Source organism: Moschus berezovskii, chromosome 8 (genome assembly GCF_049115385.1).
Source record: "Moschus berezovskii isolate FMDL1 chromosome 8, NW_MosBer_1.0, whole genome shotgun sequence".
Classification (NCBI taxonomy): Eukaryota; Metazoa; Chordata; class Mammalia; order Artiodactyla; family Moschidae; genus Moschus; species Moschus berezovskii.
Window position 1 is genome coordinate 69,127,942 of NC_142467.1, and position 22,989 is coordinate 69,150,930.

At 56.3% G+C, this 22,989-nt stretch overlaps 1 protein-coding gene across 1 annotated transcript; it reads left to right on the top strand.

Annotated features, from left to right (window-relative positions):
* The first annotated feature begins 4,851 nt into the window (after positions 1 to 4,851).
* On the top strand, positions 4,852 to 6,123 carry C2CD4C (C2 calcium dependent domain containing 4C). The gene has a single exon (XM_055431374.2). The coding sequence runs from the start codon at positions 4,861 to 4,863 to the stop codon at positions 6,121 to 6,123; it is 1,263 nt and encodes a 420-aa protein (XP_055287349.1). The 5' UTR covers positions 4,852 to 4,860.
* The last annotated feature ends 16,866 nt before the right edge of the window (positions 6,124 to 22,989 follow it).

Here is a 22,989-nt window from a genome sequence, read left to right on the forward strand (position 1 = left end):
CACTGACCTGGGGAGGGGGTTGTTGTGAAGCCCCTCCCTCCCAGCTGTCAGCCTGGACTGGACACTTGGAATCTGTTTGTAATTAAACCTGGGAATGACCGTGTGGCGCGTGAGCCCTCCTGTGATCTACGAGTCCTCTCGGGTTGGGGACCCTCTCTGGGTAGATGTCATCTTGGGGTGGGGGTCCTCTAGAGGCAGGGGTCCTCTTGGGGTTGGGGTCCTCTTGGGGTGAGGGTCCTCTCTGTGTGGGTGTCATCTCAGAGCAGGGGTCCTCTCAGTTTTGGGGTCCTCTTGGGGTGGGGGCCCTTTTGGGGTCAGGGTCTCCTCAGGGTGGGGACCCTCTCTAGGTGGGTGTCATCTCATGGTGGGGGCCCTCTTGAGGTGGGGATCCTCTTGGGGTGGGGGTCCTCTCGAGGTGGGGGCCTGGGGTCCAGGGAAACCAGGGCAGCACCAGATTTGGCCCCCTAGGGCTGGGGAAGAGAGAGCCAGGCCCTGGTGTGCCCCTACTGTGGGGAGAGAGTGGGGAGCAGAGTCCCTTGACGTTTCCCAGACCCTCGATTTTATCCCAAGGGAAAGCACACACCAGCTTCTCTGTTAAATATCCACCCCTCCCTTTGGAAACACCTGAATTTATCTCCCAAGTGCTACAAACCTCTGGACTTGAGATACTCCAGATATCTGGCAAAACACTGCTTTTTTTCTTCTCTAAGATGTTCCTGACTTGTCCTGAAGGATGGCCTGGCTTCTCAGTCTCCCAATGTTTCTCACCCTCATTTCTTGAGAAGCACCTGGTTCTCACTCTAGACCCTTTATCAACCTGAAAGCACCTACTTCTACCACAGGCCCAGCTTCCTGCACTCACCCCGACTCTCTGCTCCCGATCTTTCCTCATATAATGTCTCCTTCCCAGGGAGACCCCCATTTCTCCCCAGGACCCTACTCAAAACCCTCCCACAAACATGGAACCTTCCCTCCCAAGGGGGTACCAGTCTCACCATTGGTTTGTGTCACATCTCTGCCCAGGTTCTGGTTCTGGGGACAGGCTATGCTTTCTCTGCTGTCACCAGGCCCTACTCCAGGCCTGGGAGGATCTGGTAAGGGTTTGGGGAAGTAAAAGTCACTCTGATCTGCCTGTAAGTAGGGTGGAAGTGATCATAAGGCAGAGCAAGAAAGGGGACTCTGATGCCCTGTCTCTTACTTCAGAGATCTAGAGACAGAGCTACCAGTCTATCTGGTCATCCATCCACTCACCCATCCGTCCATTCACCCTCCCATCCATCCATCCATCCATCATCCATCTATCCATCCATTCATCCACTCACCTACCTCCATGCCCATCCATCTACTCTTTCACCCGTCTATCCATCTCTTCACCCACCTACTTTCCATCCACCGTTTTATCAGTCCGTCCACCTAACCATCACATCCATCCCTCTAACCGCCCATTCATTATTCATTCCACTCATTGGTCCATGCACCACACCCCCATCCTCATATCCTTTAATCTTCCTTCATGACCTCCTCTTATTGACCAAGACCCCTGGTGGATATCCCCTGGTGGATAATGGAGATGCAACATCACCAAGACAGATCCACTCTTGTGGAGTTTGCCAAAACCCATTTATCAGCAGGTCACCACTAAGTATATGATGACAGCTGTGGGAAGGAATGCACCTCGGAACTTGGGGGTCCCTAGATCAGTCCTGGGTTTTCATTAGAAGGACTGATGCTAAAGCTGAAACTCCAATACTTTGGCCACCTCATGCGAAGAGTTGACTCACTGGAAAAGACTCTGATGCTGGGAGGGATTGGGGGCAGAAGGAGAAGGGGACAACAGAGAATGAGATGGCTGGATGGCATCACCGACTCGATGGACATGAGTTTGGGTGAACTCCAGGAGTTGGTGATGGACAGGGAGGCCTGGCGTGCTATGATTCATGGGGTGGCAAAAAGTCGGACACGACTGAGCGACTGAACTGAACTGAACTGAGAAATCCAAGTGGGTTTCTTTGTGGAGTTTCTGGAGGATGAGCAGGGAGGCCCTGAATGAGGAGGAGAGAGATCTGGACTGAAAAGATGGCATGTGCAAAGGCCCAGGTGTGTAGAATACAGATTATTTGAGGGACAGAAGGATGGCCAGAGGTTGGAAGGGAGGTCAGACGGCAGTGGAATCGAGGACACAGCTGGGCGCAGCCTGGTGCCAGGGAGAGCTGCCTGGGGTCTTTTAAGCACAGAGGTGGTAAGAGTCCCAAGTAGGAATTGTGCTATGGGGACAGGATGGGGCCAAGAGGCGGCTGGGAGAAGGCCCAGGGTGGGGGGTGGGGGCTACTGAATAAACTCACTGCCTCCTCCCCAACCCAGCTGTGAGGACAGACCCCAACCCAGCGTGGCAAGGGCATGTGGAGATTGAAATCACAGTACCAGGTCAGCCTGTCAGCAGGACACCTGAGCTGGTCAGCTTGCTGTCCTGGGCCCCTGTGCTGGTGCAGACAGTGGAGGAAGGTGCCTCACTGTGCTCGGCATTGCTCTTCCTACTGTAGTGCTCACTCATCCTGGGGGCCTGCAGAAGTAAGACCACCACCACTTTCCTCCTGGGCTCCAGGCCCAGCAGGGGTGATGTACATTAACGGAATAACTTCTCGGAGTAACTGCGCTCCTCATGAGAGCTGAAGCTGGGGTTCAGTGAGCTCTGTCTGGCTGCGATGTGGGGCAGGCAGGGCAGGCTTCCTGAAGGTGGCAGTGAGGTGATGCATTCATTGGTACCTGCCTCCTTTGTCAGCCTATGTGGCCACACCAGTGCTACCCCCAGAGCAAACGGTAGCAGGCTGGATGTTTGCTAGGTGAGCAAAGTTGAGAAAAGCCTCTTGAGGGAGCCTCACTTCCCCCATCTGGACAATGGGACTCTGAGCCCCACCTCACTCCAAGTTCAGATGGAAGAGCTGGAGGGGCTCCATCCAACTCAAGCTCAGCCTGCCCCTGTGCCCTTCGTGCTGTTGAACCAGTGGCTGCTCCAGACCAACCCCCATCCAGCTCCAGCAATGATGATCGGGGCATGTCTGGAACATGGGTGGCTCCTGGGATACTGTAATTTAATAAGGTCCAGGCATTCCCTGCTGTGTGTCGGTCCTGGCAACGGGTTATCTTGCTGGACTGGTCAGTGGGCCTTGTGTTGCAGAGGGGAAACTGAGGCTGGGAGGGAGGAAGCTGTGAGCAAGCAGGGGGGCTGGGGCTGGCAGGTCACAGGGTGGCATGTGGGATCCTGAGGGATGCCCGTGGTTTCGGGGCTGCCATGCCTGGGTCTCCTGGTCTTGCCCTTGACAGTTTCCGCACCTGTGAACTGCATGGGGGACTATCCTCTCATCCCAAATCACATTTTTCCTGTTACATTTGGTCATGGGAACTATCAAACCTACAGTTACTATTTACCTGTGTATTTCTGTATTGGTGGCCTCCGTCCTCCTCCTTCCCCCTGGGACACATCACAAAGTTGACAGCTGCATCCAAGCCACAGCACTGTCCCCAGCGTCCAGTAAGTGCTCAATAAACCTCTCTCCATGAAATAAAGGAGCAGCACCCTGGCCAGCTCCTTGGGTGGCTGCACTGAGAGGACCGAGCATCAGAGGCTAGTTCCGTATTTCTAGAAGGAAACCTTCACCTTCCTCATCTGCAAACTGGAGACGGTCATGTTTATATCCACTGGTGCTTGTGACAGTGAGTTGGGGCGAGAATGTTAAGAACCTGGCACTGAGAAAGTGCCCAATAATAAATTCAACTGCGGTATTATTACTGCTATTCTTTTACTCGTCATCGTAAGTCTGGAAAGATGCTCATCAGAGAAAAGGCCCGCAGACGACCTGCGGCAGGAGCCTGGGGTTTCCAGGGGCGCCAGCCAAGCGACCACCTGCCTCTCTCCCCGCTCAGTACCCCGAGTCGCGGCGAGGCTCCCCGGTGTGGCCGCCGCGAGGGGCGGGGGGCGCTGCGCAGACGGCGCACACGGTCCCCGGGCGGGCGAGGCGGGGGCGGAAGGCGGCCGTACTAGGAAGAATACGGCGGCGCGGCGGCCGGCTGGGCGGTTTCCCGCCGGTGAATGAGTCCGACTGCGCTGCCGCCGCCGCCCGACCGAGGCTGCGCCCGCCTCCCCGCGCCCCCAGCCCTCGCGCCGAGACCCCGGCGTGTCCGCGGGCCAGCCAGCTTCGGCCCCCGCCCCCGGGCAGGTGAGTTCGGGTCTCGCCACGCTCCGCGGGGGCTGCTAGGACCCCCTACCCGCACCCTAACCCCCGCCCCCGGCCGAGTCCCGCGGGGCGGGGGGGAGGGTGGTAAGGAAAGGAGGGGTCGGCTTGCCGCGCCTTCAGCCCCCAGACTCACCTCCTCTCCATTCCCCGACCCCGGATGCCCGGACCCTCAACCCGGGAGAAGCCACAGGTGGGTGGGAGCTTGAGGGGGGGCGGAGCTGGGACACCCAGGGGTCCGCCGGGCGCGCAGGGGTGTCTTCCCTGTGCACTGAGAGCGGACCCCTTTAGAAAGCGCTTTGAGATCATCAATACAGGGGTCGGGGCAAGAGTGGAGCCTCTGTCCCCTGGGGGCTTCCTTGGAGTCAGCGCCGCCCCCACCTCCCAGGCCCGGCTTCGGTGCTTGGAAGTTAAGCGCGATTCCTTCGGGGAGGGTAGACGAGGGGCGAGCCCACCCCGCCCCCGTGCTGGGCCGCAGCGCCTCGTCACCCCGCTGGCCCCCATAGGGCTCCCCAGGCAGGTGCCGCAAACCCTGCTTCCAGCCCCCGGGTGCAGGGGGGCCTGCCGCTCCCGACCCCCCGCTTCTCTTCCCAGGCTTCGCAGACCCCTCCTGGCTCCTGCCTGCGCCCCAATGAAGAAAACCAACATGTGGTTCTTGGAGAGGTTTCGGGGATCGGGGGAGAATGGAGCTGCGGGGGGCGAGGGCGGGGACAAGGCCGCCAAGGGGCCCCTGTACAGCAACGTGCTCACGCCGGACAAGATCCCGGACTTCTTCATACCCCCCAAGCTGCCCGCCGGCCCCGCCGAGCCCGAAGCGCAGGCCGAGCTGGGGCCCTCGACCTCGGAGCAGAACCTGGCCTCCGCCGCGCCCCGCCGCGCCCCCCGGAGCCCCCGGCTGCCCGCCAAGCTGGCCGCCGAGAGCAAGAGCCTACTGAAGGCGGCCACCCGGCACGTGATCCAGATCGAGAGCGCGGAGGACTGGCCGGCAGAGGAGACTGCCACCAACGCCGACCCCCAGGCCCAGGGGGCCATGTCGCTGCCCTCGGTGCCCAAGGCCCAGACGTCCTACGGCTTTGCCACGCTGGCCGAGAGCCCCCACACGCGGCGCAAGGAGTCCCTGTTCCACAGCGAGCACGGGGCTTTGGCCCAGGTGGGCTCCCCAGGAACCCGGCGCCGTCGGGGGGGCGTCAAGGCCAACGGGGGGGACGGGGCGCCCAGGGAGGCCAGCGGCACCCTCATGAGCCCCGGCCGCTGCGTCAGCGGCGGGGAGAGCGACACGGGGTCCTCGGCCGAGTCCTCACCCTTTGGTTCCCCCCTGCTCTCGCGCTCCGTGTCTCTGCTCAAAGGCTTCGCCCAGGACAGCCAGGCCAAGGTGAGCCAGCTCAAGCACTCTGTGGGCCGTCATGGCTCCCTGTCGGCCGACGACAGCACGCCTGACACCAGCCCCGGGGCCCGGCGCCGCCTGCCCCGCAGGGCCACCCCGGAGCCCGGCCCGGAGTCTGGTCCGGCGTCCCGCGCGGAGCACGCCGTGCGCATGGGCCCGCGGGGCAGTGTGCGCCTGCTGGCCGAGTACGAGGCGGCCCAGGCCCGCCTGCGCGTGCGCCTGCTGGCGGCCGAGGGCCTATACGACCGGCTGTGCGACGCCCGCAGCATCAACTGCTGCGTGGGCCTGTGCCTCGTGCCCGGCAAGCTGCAGAAGCAGCGCAGCACCATCGTCAAGAACAGCCGCCACCCAGTGTTCAACGAGGACTTCTTCTTCGACGGCCTGGGTCCGGCCAGCGTGCGGAAGCTGGCGCTCAGGATCAAGGTGGTGAACAAGGGCAGCAGCCTCAAGCGGGACACGCTGCTCGGGGAAAAGGAGCTGCCCCTGACCTCCCTGCTGCCCTTCTTGTAGAGGCCTCCGCCTCCCTCGGGCCGCGGAGACCCCGCCCCCTCGCGGGTCCCGCAGGGGAGGCCACGGCCACGCCCCCTCCCGGGTCAGGCAGGGGGGCCCCGCCCCCTCCCGGACCCTGCACGTGAGCCCTGATGCTGCGGCCCCTTTTGGGGGTGTCCTGGGTCATGTTCTTTCCCAGGGGTTACTTTTAATACAGGAGAAGAGAGAGGGCTGCTGGGGAAAAGAAAGGGCCAGCTTACCGGGCTGAGTCCCTCTATACCCCAAGTTTCATGCCCCCACCGCCGCAGGTCACTGCTTCTGGAGTTCTAGAACCTGGGCCGGAAGGTACCAGAAACCGACCACAGACCCAGAGGCTGCAGGTCCTGAGGACCAACCAGGTCTTCTCTGCGGCACGAGTGTCCTCCTGCCCCAGGCCTGATGGACGCCCCCTAGAGAGGGATGCCAGGCCCAGTGCCGGGCCCCATGGGGCTGTGGGAGGACCCCCTCCTGCCTTAGGCGGTCTCTGGGCAGCCCTCAGTCCTCCCAGGCTCTGGAGGTGAGAGCCCGTCAGAGGGAGAAGGGTGCCACCCTATCTGAGAGTCACTTCCCGGCAAAGACAGGCAGCTGGGGAGGAAGTCCCAAAGAAGAGAAGGAGAATGATGGCTCAGCCCCTCAAGTGGGACAGCCCTCCATCACCTTCTCTCCTCTGGCCCTGCAGCCCTGCTGGGTGTCCAGAGCCTTCAACCTCTGGAAGGCTAGCTCAGATGGTGCCCAGAGAGCAGCACCAGCTGGTGGCCCCTGCTCCTCCCTGTCTTCAACCCCTCCTAAACATGGTCCTCAGCAGCCGGACCCAGGAAGTGCTGTTCAGGGACAGACAGATGGCTTCCGCTTTTACTCCACAGGTGTACATAGGTCCTGGCTAGGGTGGGTGGGACAAGGGGCGGCTGGGGAGACCCTGCTTGTGGCTTTTCATGCTGCTAACACAGCTGCATGGGCTTAACTGTCCTGTCAGTATGTGTGTCCTCAACTGATTTTTGTGGAAGTTTCCGGCTCAGCCAAACAGAAACGACACAGTCTGAAGCAGGGCCTCCTGGGCTGCCTGCTGGGCCAGGATGGATCCTGGGGTGCCCCTCCCAGTCCAGAAGTTGTTCCCCCCACCAGCTCTGGGTTTCCAAAGAGCTTGGGGGAGGGGTGAAGGAGCCCGGGGCTGGAGGGGAAGCACACATTCCCTTCTGCACACCTGGTGAGACATACCCAAGCCCCTGAGCCTGAGACTGAAGGCCCCTGGCACTGGGGTCCCTAGCTGCACACCCTCTGGCCTCTGGCCTCCAGCTGCTCCTCAGGCTTTCTGGTCCTGGGGACCACCCAGGCCAGGCCTGTGGGCAGAGCAGGTGGACAGAAAGCCCCGCATGGACTTAGATGCTCAGACTTGCCACCCCCTTCTCTGACCCCAACTGCTCCCACCCTTGCTTTACCCCTGGGGACCCTCATTTTCTAGGCCCCCGCACTGTTTGATATCTCTGTGTTTGAAGTTGACTATGGGTACATCTTGAAGACATTCTCCCCCAAGTGTTTGTTTATAAATGCTGTTTTTAGTGCAATAAAGGTGTTTTGGGGATGCGGGGGTGGAACTCTGCTGGCTTTGCTGTTTAATAACAAGAGAGGAATTTTGCCTTGAATTCCAGGGAGGGTGGCGGGAACCTTCAAGATCCGTGAAGGCCTCCCCGCCCTTTCAGACCCAACGGGGCTCTCCTGCTTGTGGGGGCGGAACAGAAGCAGGACTGCAGCAGGGCAATGTCCCCAGGGACCCTCATGCCCTGCTATAAGGACACCTGCATGCAAGCAGCGCTCTCACCCCCTGAGGCCGTGAACGTCCCCCTCACAGGTGCAGAGATCAGCTGTCTGGTCACCCACCCGAGACAGCCTGGCCACACCCTCAGCCTAGATGTGAACCCTCACCCTCCCTGCAACCACAGGACAGAGAGATGCCAGGGCTGCCCCTTCTGTGCTCTGTCCACTTGGGGACAGAGAGCAGCTGGGGAGGCTGGCTCCAAGCCGGTCACATCTGTGCCTTCCCACATCTTGTTCTCTCTGCATGGAATGCCTTCTACCCCCATGCCCCCACCCCCCACTCACCTGCTTTCAGACTCTAGTTGACGTGGCACCTCCTCCAGGAAGCCTTCCTAACTCTCTCTGCTGTGTTCCCCTTCCCATCTCAGCTCACAGGCCATTTGAGGTTCTGTCTGTCCCCAACTCCAGGGCCCGCAGATTTATCTCCCTGAAAGGCCATCTCCGGTCCCAGGGAACCTACTGACAGCACATGGAAAGCTGTGGCCTGACCTGGTCTCTGGACTCCTGCAAGGTTGCTGGGGAACCAGGGAGCTAACAGTGAAGGCCAGAGTGTCCCAGCACTTCCCCCTGCTCGCCCCTGAAGAACCGCCAGCTTTTCCCACTTGGGTTGACCTCGCCTTCCTCCATCCCCTTGGGAAGTGGTGTCCTTGACCTGGGAGACCCAGCAGTGCTTGAGGACCCACCGGTGCTTACCCTGGGGGGCAGGCAGGGCTTGAGGACAAGAGCAGGTCTGCAGCCCAGGACTGCTCAGCCTTCAGGAGTGTCGGAGCTGCGGCTGGCATGGGTTGCATTTGCTCCATTTGACAGATGGGGAAACTGAGGCCCAGGGCTTGGAAGCAGGCCAGCTGTGCCTTCATTGATTCATTTGTCAGGGCTGGGTGCTTCCTGTGCAGGACTGCTCTGGGGGTAAGGGGTGGGCAGTTGTGCCCAAGCAAAGACCACGTTGGGTTTTTATGATGGGGTGCCAGGGTTCAGGGAACAAGGACAGAGTCCTTTCATCATGCTGGGGACAGAGTTGGGAAGAACGGGGTGTCTGAGCCACAGACCAGAGGATACGTCGTGTTAGTGAGGCTGCTCCAGAATGGGGCCCCAGTCCAGCCCTGGGGTGGCCCTGTGCTGGTCTGTGTCCTTGTCACCCCTTCCTCTTCAGAGCCTGTACTGGCATCCAGCCTGGCCTCCCTGCTCTGGTCGTGGCACCCAGTTGGGACTGGGTGGCCCTACCAGGCAGAGTGGGCTACGGGGAAAACAGACGCCTTGGAGCCTCCAGTCCCTCAGCCAAGAGGGATATGCTGACTGCCTGTTGTATACTGCCAACAATGCAAACCTTGCAAAAGCCCTGCCAGGATGCCTCCCTCCCCATCACAGGGGGAGAAACCAGAACAGGGCAGGAGGACGGGGACATGACAGACCCCAGGACTGAGTTGTGTCCCCCCCACACTGCTCCCTGGCATAGATCTCCAGCACAGGGTGCTGCCTCCTGCCCTAATCCCCAGCCCTTTTCTCTTGCCTTATCTTGGTGGGGCCCAGACCCTCAGGGCCTCACTGTCACCAGGAGGCTTTGTGCAGGCTGGGGTCCTGAGCACCCCCACCTGCTGACAGCCCGCCAGATGAGCTGCACTCACCAGGCCTGGTCGGGTTCCAGGATGTGTTGCCAGGGCAACCGGGCACCGGCTTGCCTCTTCCCCACCAGCCACTTCATGGGTGGGCAGCTGGTGTGTGAGTCTGTGTGTCAGGTATGTGTCCATGCACATACCTAGGGGCCCCCTGGGCATGTGTGTAACTGTGTGCGGTTGCCTCTGTGCATACTGCGTGAATGTTAGTGTGCCCATGAGAGTGTAGCTGTGTGTGCACACGTGTCACAGCGTGGGCATAAACGTGAGTGTGTATGTGTCAGCACACGTGTACTTGCACATCTGTGTGTACTGTGTGTTTGTTTCCATGTGTCCACCCTGTGCATGTGTGTAACTGTGTGAGTACAAGTGTTGTGTAACGTGTGGCTGTGCACATGTGTATGTGTGTTCATGCGTGTGCCTCAGGCTGCCCCTAAAGATAAAACAAGATTCAAGAGGACCCCTGCTTCCCCACCTCTCTCCATGCTGGCTCCCCACTGGAAATGCCCTCTGCCACATTCCTTCCATCGTCCTTGAGGGCAACCTCCAGGGCAACCTCCACCACAATGAGGTCATTGTTGTTTAGTAGTTCAGTTGTCTCTGACTCTTTGCAACCCCATGGACTGCAGCACAGCAGGCTTCCCTGTCCTTCACCATCTCCCAGAGTTTGCTCAAACTCATGTCCATTGAGTCAGTGATGCTATCCAACCATCTCATCCTCTGTCATCTCCTTCTCCTCCTGCCTTCAATCTTTCTCAGCATCAGGGTCTTTTCTAATGGGTCTGCTCTTCACATCAGGTAGCTAAAGTGTTGGAGCTTCAGCATCATTCCTTCCAATGAATATTCAGGGTTGATGTCCTTTAGGATTGACTGGTTTGATTTCTTTGAAGTCCAAGGGACTCTCAAGAGTTTTCTCAATACCACAGTTCAAAAGCATCAATTCTTTGGCATTCAACCTTCTTTACAGTCCAACTCTCACATCCATACATGACTACTGGAAAAACCATAGCTTAGATTAGACGGACTAATCAAAACAGGATTGCCTACTTTGTAGCCAAGTAATGTCTCTGTTTTTAAATATGCTGTCTAGGTGTGTTATAGTTTTTCTTCCAAGGAGCAAGCATCTTTTAATTTCATGGATGCAGTCACCATCTGCAGTGATTTTGGAACCCAAGAAAATAAAGTCTGTCACTCTTTCCATTGTTTCCCCATCTACTCACCATGAAATGATGGGACCAGTGATAAGATGCCATTATCTGAGTTTTAAGCCAGTTTTTTCACTCTCCTCTTTTACCTTCATCAAAAGGCTCTTTAGTTCTTCTTCACTTTCTGCCATAAGGGTGGTGTCGTCTGCATATCTGAGGCTATTGATATTTCTCCCGGCAATCTTGATTCCAGCTTGTGCTTCTTCCAGCCCGGCATTTCCCGTGATGTACTCTGCATATAATTTAAGCAGGGTGACAACATACAGCCTTGTTGTACTCCTTTCCCAATTTTGAACCAGGTCCTCCTTTGAGTCAGACCCCCCCTTTAGTATTCCTTGTTAGTGTCATACACAACTTTGTGAAGTAGATTTGATCAGAATGATCTGTTGTTTGTACCTGGAGCATCCCAGTGCTCAGTTCAGTTCAGTTCAGTCGCTCAGTCGTGTCTGACTCTTTGTAACCCCATGGACTGCAGCACACCCGACTTCCCTGTCCATCACCAACTCAGACCAGGATACAAATGAAGGCGGCATCAACACTCTCTCCTTCCATCCTGGAAAGTCCAACACTTTCCTACTCTCAAGAGGGTGGTGGGCATCAAGGGCCACCATTGGCACCAGGCACCTGATCTGGTGCAGATCACAGAACCTTGCCCCTTTCTCAGAATGGAGCAAAGGAGGAGGAATCAAATGCCTGGCAACATGGTGGGCACCTGGATCCAGCTATGCCTGAAGTCCATAACTGCACACCATTTCAGTTCAGAGGGCCTATAATGTCCCTTCTTTGCTTGAGCCACTTTTCTTTGTCATTTTCGGCCAAAGAATGCTGATACAGTCTCCAGCCCCGGGAAGGAGGCTCCCAGAGGCCTGGGGGTGCCCCAGTCTGAGGTAGGAAAGAGAAGCAGAGAAGGAAGGCATCATGGTAAGGCCTGGGATTTGTACCTCCCAAGGAGCTAGAGAAGGCGGCCCTGGAGGGAGGGGGTGAGCTTCCATCAGGGCATTTGTCAAGGAAGGCTTTGCAGAAGGAGCAGAATCTGAACCAGGAAAAGAGCACTGGGGTAGCAGAGACATTCCGGGGGTGGGGGTGGGGAAGGGGCTCCGGAATCCAGCATCTGATGGTCGCCATCACACCCCACCACAGCCCGGCGGCACTGCCCATCTCGTCTGCCCCCTGCCTTCACCTGCTGTTCCTGCTCTGAATAACCTTTCATGGTTCCCCACACCTTGGCACTGGAGACATCCCCGGGGCGCCCCGCCCGGCCACTCCCGCACCTCCCCAGCCGCGCAGGTCGTTGTGTGCGCCTCCCTGGGCCTAGCGCGCCCCCCTCACCCGCACCCCACGTCTGGAGGAGGGGCTGGGATTCTGAATGACCCTCGCGGGGAGCGTCCGCGGCGAAATTCAAGCCCCCGGTTTTCCGCTCGCCCTGTGTTTGCCTACAAGTCACGCGGCTTGTCTGGTTCTCAGGCTCCCCACGCGCGACTGTGCTGAGACCCAGGGTCGCACGTGAGAAGGGCCGAGCGCACCGGCGCGGCCGCGGCCGCAGGCGCAGCGCAGCGACGGTGAGAGTCTGGCCACATCTGAGTGCGAATCCCAGGCCCGCCAGACCCTCCGAGGTGCGGCCCCGCGGGCCTCTCTCTGCAGCCGCACACCGTCTTCTCCCGCCCCGCAACTCCCCCAGTGAGGGATTCAATTAAGCCTTTGTTTCTTCCCGGCTTCTCGGCGGGTCGGAGGGAGGGGCTGCCCGCAGCCGGCTCCGCTGACGTTGGGGGAGGGGGGAGAAAAATGACTTCAATGAAAAAGCCGCGGCGTGGGGAGAGGAAGGGACGCGCGTCGCGCCCCCGCCCCCCGCGCCGGTCCTGGCTGCCCTGCGCACCCGCTGGCCTGACTCTGGGGCCTCAGTTAACACCCCGCATCCCCGTGCAATGGGGACATTTGACGCAGGGCACCTAAGGTAAGCACAAACCACCGTGGAGGGGCCTTTTAAGAAGCCTCTGCTGGGTACGAGGGGGGAACCCTCCGAATCCTCTGCAGAACGCTGCCGCCCCTCCCCCCCACAGAGGGGAACAGGGGCCCGGAAAGGAGGTGGGGGCTTCCCAAAGCTGCCCAGTTCCCTGGGGCGGGGGTGGGGGAGGCGAGGAGGGGATGGACAGGATGCGGTACGAAGCAGCGATGGGAGCAGATCCCAGCCCTCCACCCCGCCTGGTCTGCCTTCCCACGGGCCGGAAGGCGCCTCCTCCCCGTGGGAGCACTCCAGGCTCCTCCTGAGCCGCGCGCTTGGGTTTGAATCCTGACAAGTCATTCTCCTCTCTGTGCCTCGGGTTCCCCTCCAGCACCCTGTCTCCCGCCCTGTGGTTGTGGGGGCTGGAGGTGCAGATCCAGACAGACAAAGTGCCCCGACCTGGCCCTGGGAGGCTCCTGGGAGGGTGGGGTCTGCCTTATATAGCTTTGCCCCAGTCCCGCCTGACAGGACCGGCCACTCCAGGAAGACCAGCCTCCCGGTTTAGGGTGGCCTGGCAGGTGGAGTCAGTGGACCTGGAGCCTGAGTTCGCTGGGGAGGATGCCTGCACACCCTGCGCTGGACCCCTCACTTCCTGCCCGTTGTGGGACCTGTGATGCCAGCCGTGTGTGTGGCGGGGGAGGGTGTGGAGAGGGTGGCACGTGTGGGCCACTAGGGTGGAGGCTGCTGTGCCTTTCCCCCCACTGTCCCTACATGTGCTTCTCCTTCCGTAACCTGTGGCCCCTCAGGTGCCTTCAGTGGGTTCTGTGAATCCTCTCCATAGAATCAGCAAACCCAAGGGTGGTTGGAGGACCCCAAACTTGCTGTTGGTGTCAGAAGTGGAGACTGTGCTCTCTGACCTTTTCAACTTGGCTACCTCCCCACTGCCACCCCATGCCCTTCCTAGGAGCTCACGGCCTCATTGCTATGGTGACGCAGAACCCCCCCGCCCCCCGCCCCAGGCACCTGAGTCCTTCTCAGTCACCCCTCCTTCTCACCTCCCTAATTCCCAAGACCTGAGTAAGGCCATCCAGGGGTGCCCAGCCCCCATAGCCCACTCTGCCCCCACCCTGTCCTCTGCTCCCACAGCCAAGCAGCAGAAATTCCCTCCTTGCTTCTTGAAGTCAGGGAAGCACCCTGGGATCATGGTGGCTCCCTGGCTCCCACACTCCTTACGGAGACTCTTGGGTGAGCCCCTCCCCTCCAGAGCCTCCGTTTCCCTGTGTCTAAGAGAGGGTTCTGAACTTGGGCTCAACTCCAGAGGCTGGGCTGATGGCACAGTGGAGTGTTCAAGTCAGCGCCTCGCTTGCCAGCCTCCAGTCCCTGACCTCTGCTCCACTGCAGCTGCCCAGTTCCTGACCTGTGGAATTCACAAGCTGAAGGATCCAAGTCACGGCAACCTCTGCCCTTGGGGGGCTTCCTGGAGGAGGAGGCCCAGGAAAGGGATGGGGAGGAGAAGAGCTGTGTGGGTCCGAGGTCAGGAACATCCAGGAGGCTGGTTGTTGGAGAAGTGGACCTTGCAGGGAGGGTGGCCTTTATCTTGGGATGGGGTGGGGAGCCTCGGGGAACAGGGGCTCTGGTTCATGTTTTAGTCTCTCCAGTGTCTGGGAGGAAGGGGCACTGTGTGGGGCACGGGGACTGGGCTGGGCAGAGGTAGATGGGACCCAGGTGACATGTACAGTGTCCGGGCTCAGCTGGGCTTGGACATGAGGGCTGTGGGGTGGACGATATGCTGGAACATCTCTCTCTCTCAGCTCCACTCAGTCCCGCCGCCAGCCAACCCAGCTCTGCCTTCCTAACACCCAGAAACCTCACTGCAGAGAGGGGACTGCTGCATGCGGATGCCAGGGGTGTCTCGGTGGGAATGGCTTCAGGTGAAGGACACTGTGCTATTTCGTTGGTAAGAAAGAAGGTCAAGAACAGGCCACAAGGGTCTGCAGAGACAGAAGTCAAGGTGATGGCCTCCTGGGGGTAGTGACCAGCAGGGGTGATGATGGCCTCTGGGAGCTGTCACTCCCACTGACATTCCCACTGGGTGATGGTTGCTCAGTGAGTTTATAAACGTTCACTGGGCTTTTAAGGGTCAACCATCCAGAAGACATTTAAAATTTTTACAACAGAAGGACACACGACCCAGCTAAAAATGGGCACGCGCACTGAGGCTTCCTTGTGGGGCACCCACAAAGACACTTCTCCAGAGGAGAATGGCCCAACTCACACCAGTCCATGACTACTGGAAAAGCCATAGCTTTGACTGTACCGAACTTTGTTGTCAAAGTGGTATCTCTGCTTTTTAATATGCTGTCTAGGTTTGTTAGAGCTTCCCTAAAGAAGACTGAGCACCAAAGAGCTGATCCTTTCGAATTGTGGTGCTAGAGAAGACTCTGAATTCAGAGTCCTTTGGACAGCAGGGAGATCAAACCAGTCAATCCTAAAGGAAATCAGTCCTGAATATTCATTGCAAGGACTGATGCTGAAGATGAAACTGAAGTTCCAATACTTAGGCCACCTGATGTGAAGAGCTGACTCACTGGAAAAGACCCTGATGCTGCGAAAGATCGAAGACAGGAGGAGAAGGAGACAACAGAGGATGAGATGGTTGGATGGCATCACCAACTCAATGGATATGAGTTTGAGCAGACTCTGGGAGATAGTGAAGGACAGGGAAACCTGGCGTGCTGCAGTCGATAGGGTAGAAAAGAGTCGGACATGACTTTGTGATTGAACAACAACCACCAAAGAGGATACACAAATGGCTAATACTCCATGAAACGATGCCCGACATGATTAGTCATCAGGGAAATGAAAATCAAAAGCACAGGTGATACCACTTCACATTCATACTATGGCTGTGATCAGGAAAATAGAAGCTAAAAACAGGGTATTGAGGATGTGGAGAAATTGGAAACTTCCATGCTGCCTGGAGAATATGAGATTATGCAGCTGCTACAGAAAACAGATTGCCATTTCCTCAAAAATGTACACATGAAATTACCATATGACCCTCAATTCTATGTCTAGATATATTCATAAGACTTGAAAACTGTTCCTAAAACCAAAACTTGGACATTAATGTTCATAACAGCATTGTTCACAGCAGCCAAAAGGTGGAAGCAGCCAATGTGTCCATCAACAGTTGGTGGATACACAGTGTGTCCCTCCATACACTAGAATATTCTTCAGTCATAAAAGAGAGAGAAGCTCTGACACTCACTACCATGTGGACAGACCCTGAGAACATGATGCTCAGTGAGAGAGGCAGACACTGAAGGACACACAGGGTGTTATTCCATTGATGGGAAACGTCCAGAACAGGCAAATCCATAGACACAGAGAGTGGTTCCTGGTTGTCAGGGGCTGGGGAGGGGGTGGGATAACTGCTGATGGAGAAGGGGCTTTCTTTTGAAGTGATGGAATGTTCTGGAATTAGAGGTTGCAAATTGTGTCTGTACTAAATGACACTGAATTATTCATGTTAAAATGATTGTTTTTTAAAATATTCATTTATTTGGCTTTGCTGGGCCTTAGTTGCGGCATGTGGGATCTAGTTCCTTAAACAGCGATTGAACCTGGGCTCCTTGCATTGGGAGCACGGAGTCTTAACCACTGGACTACCAGGAAATTCCCCAAATGATTGTATTTTATGTAACTTATACCTTAATTTTTTAAGAAGTTCATTGTGGGCTTTCTTGGCAGCTCAGTGGTGAAGAATCTACCTTCCAATGCAAGAGATATGAGTTCAGTCCCTGGTGCAGGAAGATCCCACGCGCTGTGGAGCAACTAGCACCAGTGTGCCAGGACTACTGAGCCTGTTCTCTGGAGTCGGGGAGCCACAGCTGCTGCAGTCCTTGGCCACCTGGAGCCGGTGCTTTGCAACAAGAGGAGCCACTGCTGTGAGAAGCCCGTGCACCACAACTCACAGTAGCCCCCACTAGAGGCAAGAAGGGAAAGCCTGCCCAACAATGAAGACCCAACGCAGCCAAAAATAGATGAATTTTAATAAAATCAAATAAGTTGACGGAGCTTGATGTACTTAACAATTTGTGCATTATATATATATAAGCTATATTACAAAAGGACATGAAAAAAATCATTTCCCAGAACCTGCCCATTTCTTGCTCCCTTTGGCCCCTACCTACCCAAGTCCACTATCCACCTCCACCCTCCCTGCCAGGCCCCCCACCATCCACTCACCATGCCACCATCGTACCCCCCATACCTCTCCAACGGACGTACTCCCAACCGCTGCCCCCACATGCACCCCATAAGCCCTTTCCATCACCCTCCCCCCTCGTCGCCCCAACACCCATCATATTCCATTATCCCCGCCTCCCACCCCATTCCCCAGCATTCATGCACCGTACCATCCTCCGTTTCCATCATCCCTCACCCCGCACCCGCACTCGTCCGGGACCCCCGCAGTCCCTTCGCCTGCGTCCCAGGGCCGCCCACGGCCTGTTCTCCCCGACGCAGCCAGAGGGCGCCGGTGAGCAGTGAGCGGGTCGCGTGCCTCCTCTGCCCGCTTCCCCCGCCCAGGGGTCTCCGTGCTGGGAGTCGAGCCCTCCGCGCCCCCAGGCTCTACAGGCCCTGCTCCTTCCCGTCCCCTCCTCGCCCTCACCTCCTGCCCCTGTCCCCCGCTGATTCCACTCCGACCCGCACGGGCGGGCCTCCCCGCGGCCGCTCCCACCCGCCGGGCGCGGGGCTGTCCCGGGACCCCCCCTAAACTCTCCACTGGTCTCCTCACGCCTCTCAGCGCAGAAAGGGCGTCGCTGGCCATTCATCAAAGATGCACCCGCCCCCCGCCAATTCCCCTCTTTATTTTCTCCCCCAGGAGGGCCAGGCTGCGGCCCCCCACCGTCCGTCCCGCTGAACCGCCGAGAGGCCCGGGTCTCGGACTTTGTGGGGAAGTCGCCAGCAGGGGCCGGGCAGGCCTCCTCCTCCCTGCGAGGCGGCTGCAGGCGGCTCCCGCCACCACTCCCCGCTCTGGCTGACGGCGATGGGCTATTTTCTACCGCCTGATCCGCTGCCTCCAGTGCTATAATTGCACAATAATAGTGGCGGGCCATGGGCGAGGAAACCTAAAATTACATCAGCACGCGCAGCCCATGTGCGGGGGCCACCCGGCCCTCGTGGTCCTTCACGTGTCCACGCTCGCGGCCTGCAGGGGAAACATTCCCAGACACGTGCTCCGGGAGCCTGGGGCGGGGGCGGCTGCTTGTGGCCGGGCCGACTGCCTGGGGCTGGGTAATATTTCATTGTATATAGCATACCAAATCCTCTTTCTAAAATTTATTTTTTAATGAGTATAGTTGAATAGCAATGCTGTGTTCATTACTGCTATACGGCAAAGTGACAGTTTTACGTATATATGGGCTTCCCTGGTGGCTCAGATGGTAAAGAATTCGCCTGCAATGCGGGAGACCCGGGTTGCATCCCTGGGTTGGGAAGATCCCCTGGAGAAGGGAGTGGCAACCAACTCCAGTATTCTTGTCTGGAGAATTACCATGGACAGAGGAGCCCGGTGGGCTACAGTCCGTGGGATCACAAACAGTCGGACATGACTGAGCAACCAAGCACAAATATATATATATATTCTTTTTCATATTCTTTACCAGTATGATTTATCACAGGATATTGAATGTAATTTCCTGGGCTCTACAGTAGGACTTTGTTGTTTATCTGTTGTTCGTACAGTTGTTTGCCTCTGCTGATTCCAAACTCCCAATCCAACCCTCTCCCACCCCCTCCTCCGTGGCATCCATCAGTCTATTCTCCATATCCCTGATTCTGTTTGTTTCATAGATATGTTCATTTGTGTCATATTTTAGATTCCCCGTATAAGTGATATCATATGGTATTTGCTTTTGTCTGACTTACTTCACTTAGTATGATAATATCTAGTTACATCTGTGTTGCTGTGATGATATTATTCTGTTCTTTTTATCCCTGAGTATTGTTCCATTGTGTGTAGGTACCTTATCTTTTTTATCCATTCATCTGTTAGTGGACATTTAGGTTGTTTCCATGTCTTGGCTATTGTGAACAGTGCTGCTATGAACATTGGGGTGCATGTATCTTTTTGAATTATGGTTTTGTCGGAACATATGCCCAGGAATGGGATTGCTGGATCATATGGCAATTCTATTTTTAGTTTTTTAAAAGTTAATTAATTAAGGGTCACTGGGTCTTAGTTGCAGCATGCAGGATCTTTCATTTCGGCACACGGACTCTCCTGTTGTGTGCAGGCTCCAGAGCAAACCTGCTCAGTAGTTGCAGTGCCTGGGCTCAGTTGCCCCACGCATGTGGGATCTTAGTTCCCAGACCAGAGCTCAAACTCGTGCCTCCTTCATTGCAAGGTGGCTTCTTAACCACTAGCCACAGGGAAGTCCCTATTTTTAGTTTTTAAGGACCATCCATACTGTTTTCCATAGTAGCTGCACCAGTTTGCATTCCCACCTACAGTGTAGGAGAGTTCTCCACATCTTCTCCAGAATTTATTATTTTAGAGTTTTTAATTATGGCCATTCTCACGGGTGTGAGGTGGTACCTCATTGTAGTTTTGATTTGCATCTCTCTAGTAATGAGTGGACATGAGTTTGAGTGTACTCCGGGAGTTGGTGATGGACAGGGAGGCCTGGCGTGCTGTGATTCATGGGGTCGCGGAGAGTCGGACACGACTGAGCGACTGAACTGACTGACTGACTGGTCATATCATTTGCAAATATCTTTCCCAGTTCATAGGTTGTCTTTTTGTTTTGTTTATGGTCAAACTCCCTATTTTCAAATAAGGTCCCATTCAGAGGAATTGGGAGCTAGGACTCGAACCTGTTTGGGGACACAATTCACCCAGGAACTCTCCTGGTCCTTGGTTGCTGGTTAAGTTGGATTCTGAGCCCGCCTCGACCTGCAGAGTCAAGTCTCTGGAGGTCTAGAATGCTGCACTGTGGATACTGTTTTCATAACTTTTAATTCTGGTATAATTTCAAACTTAGAGGAAATTTCAAGATTAGTGCCAGAAACTCCTATAGACTCTGCCCAGATTCACCAGTTGGTTGCATTTTGCCCAGTTATCTTTGCCACATTCCGTATCCATAGCTACCTGGGCCTGTGTCTATACGCGTATACAGATATTCATGTACATGTTTGGAACCGTTTACGACTGTGTTAGAAGTGTGGTGCACCTCCACCCGTAACCACATCACTGGGTATTTTCTAAAAACCAGGATTCTCCTTTATGATCTGGTGCAGTTCTCAAGATGGGGAAATCTCACATTGATACAGTACTCATATCCAGCCCATGTCCATATCCAAAATGTCACCGGCTGCTCCAATGATGCCCCACAGGGAGAGGGGCTTGGTACCCGAGCAGGTTGCCATGGCAGTGGATGCTGGCAGCCAGGTCACCAGGCAGCAGCTCTGAGGAGCCAGCCTTGGTGGGAGGAAGGGAAAGCACTCCTCCTCAAACCTGGAGATGGTGCTGGTCCTGGGCGAGAGTTTATAGAGCTTTGGGGGGCCACATAGAGTGAGCCTCCTCTTGGTCTTCTCAGATCATAGGGTGGTGCTAGAACCTGGAGCATGTCTTTCTGGGGAGATAATACAAGTGGCGCCTAAGCTCCTGGGGCATGGGCTTTAGAGGTTAGGCATGGCTGGGCAAGGCGGTGGGTGGGCATCCACACTGGGCATCTCCAGCCTGTCCCTGGCCCGGTAGCCCCTGCTATTGCCCCCTGCACACTATGCTGTCCCCCTGGCGCCAGCCCTTCTGCTCTTGGAGCAGACATTCCTGCTGGCCTTTCTTCCTATGGAGGAGCCTGGTGACTGTCTGGCACCCACTCCCCACCCTGCCTGGTGCTGGCATGAATCCCTGTGGGTGTCCTACCCCTTTGCAGGGGACTGTTTTGTGGGTGGATATGCACTCCCTTCTGGCCAGCGAGATGTGAGGGCAGTGGGGGGCGGCTCCTCATTTCTTGAGCCCCACCACCCGGAGACATGGACTGATCCTTCCAGCTGCAGTTTCTGGGTCTCTCTCTTCTGCTTCCTGTGTCCACTTACAAGAGTTCTTGTGATCACACTGAACCACGTAGATGATCCAGGATAATCTCCCCACCTCAAAGCAGCTGATTATCAGTCTCCTTCCATCTGCCCCTTCCCCACCTCCACCCCTTGGTGGAGCAACATGACATATTCACAGGCTCTGGGGATTCTGACATAGACATTTTGGAGTCCTACTGCTGGCCACAGAACGTTTCCTTCCTCCTAAGGGGGGCGGGGCAGGAAAGTGGTCCCTTTCTGCCTGTGGCTACTGCAGCTTTATGATGAGATGTCTGGAGCAGCTGCAGCCCTGATGACCATCTGAGGATGAATAAATATGAAAGGAGGCAGAGTCAAGGAAGAAGCAGAGCCAGGAGGCTCTGTGGAGGGAGTCCTGCTGGATGGAGTCCAGGAGCCTCTTTTTGGAGGAGAGAGCTTCCAAACCTCATTGCTTCAGCCCACATTCGTGTGCCAGGTGTGGCCATGTGACTAAGTTCCAAAACTGAGATGTGTGTGGAGGGCAAGGAGGGGAGTAAGAAAGAGGGAGGAGATGGAGAGGGCTCGAGGGGGTCATGTGAGCTGGGTGTGGTCTGCTGTGAAAGTTCTTTGTGCTCCACACTTAGGAGAGATGGTCTTCAATCCTAAAAAGTAGAAAAGTACCAAGGGGGCGGGGCACAGCCACAGCTCAAGCTGGGCACGGGCTGCTCATTTCCAGACATCTGTGGGAAGAAGCAGGCTGCTATTTTAATAAGCCAGCACCTTCTGGGTCTTGGCTGCTCCCGGGAACCAGACTCCACAGACTCAGCTGTCTGCTGAGGCCCGATTTTCTCTCTGCTCACACCAGTGCCCTTTCCAGTCGGGCAGGAAGCATGCATGTCACCCATCACCAGCAGGTGTGCAGGGGGCCTGCTGTGATCTCTCAGTCACACCCCCACCAGAGTTTTTCACCATGGGAAGAAGTCAGACGCTCCTTCTCAGGGCCGAGAAGTCAGGCCAAGAACAGTGTCCTTTTCAGGAAGGACAAAGTTTCTTAAGCATGAGTGGAGGACGTTTGCTATTTGAGGCACGAGCAGATGGCAGGATCCTGCCATGTGGACACCCTTCACCGGGCCTCACTATCATCAGTCATTTCCTCTTAGGGACGGTCCTGCCCCAGGCGATGCAGGGTTATGTCTGGCGACATTTGTGGTTGTCACAACTGGGAGCTTCTGGCATGGAGGAGGTGGGGCCAGGGATGTGTTCAAGACACACAGAGCCAGGACAGCCCCACAGAGGGTGACCCAATGTCCGCGGTGCCCAGGAGACCCTGCTATGTACCAGTGAAACACACAGCAGATGCAAGGCCCCACGCCACCTCCTCAGGCTTTTCTCAGATACTGGCCACCACCGGCGCTCCCCCTCGCAGATGGTGACTGCAGCCATGAAATTAAAAGACGCTTGCTCCTTGGAAGAAAAGCTATGACAAACCTAGACAGCATATTAAAAACAGAGACATTACTTTGTTGACAAAGGTCTATATAGTCAACGCTATGGTTTTCCCAGTAGTCATGTATGGTTGTGAGATTCGGACCATAAAGAAGGCTAAATGCCGAAGAATTGATGTTTTTGAACTGTGGTGCTGGAGAAAACTCCTGAGAGTCCCTTGGACAGCAAGGAGATCAAACCAGTCCATCCTAAAGGAAATCAACCCTGAATATTCATTGGAAGGACTGATGCTGAAGCTGAAGCTCCAATACTTTAGCCACCTGATGTGAAGAGCTGACTCATGGGAAAAGATCCTGATGCTGGGAAAGATTGAAGGCAGGAGGAGAAGGGGACGACAGAAGATGAGATGGTTGTATGGCATCACCCAACCAATGGACATGAGATTGAGCAAACTGCTGCAGCCCATGGGGTCGCAAAGAGTTGGACATGACTGAGCAACTGAACAATAACAGCAGACCCCTAGCCTTACCGGGTCCCGCCTCCATCATCTTCCCCACACAAGTGCAGGTAGGTGGACTGGACTGCCTTTTCCAGGACCCCCAGGGTGGACTCTCACTAGACTTATTGACCCTCTAACTCAGGAGAAACTAATTTAGTCTCGGTGATAGGGGGTGAGGTTCAGGGAGCTTTGCTGGTCATAGGTTTCCTTTCCTGCGTCTCTGTAGGAACTGGACTGCACTTTGAAATCCTGATGTGGAGGGTTTTGGATACT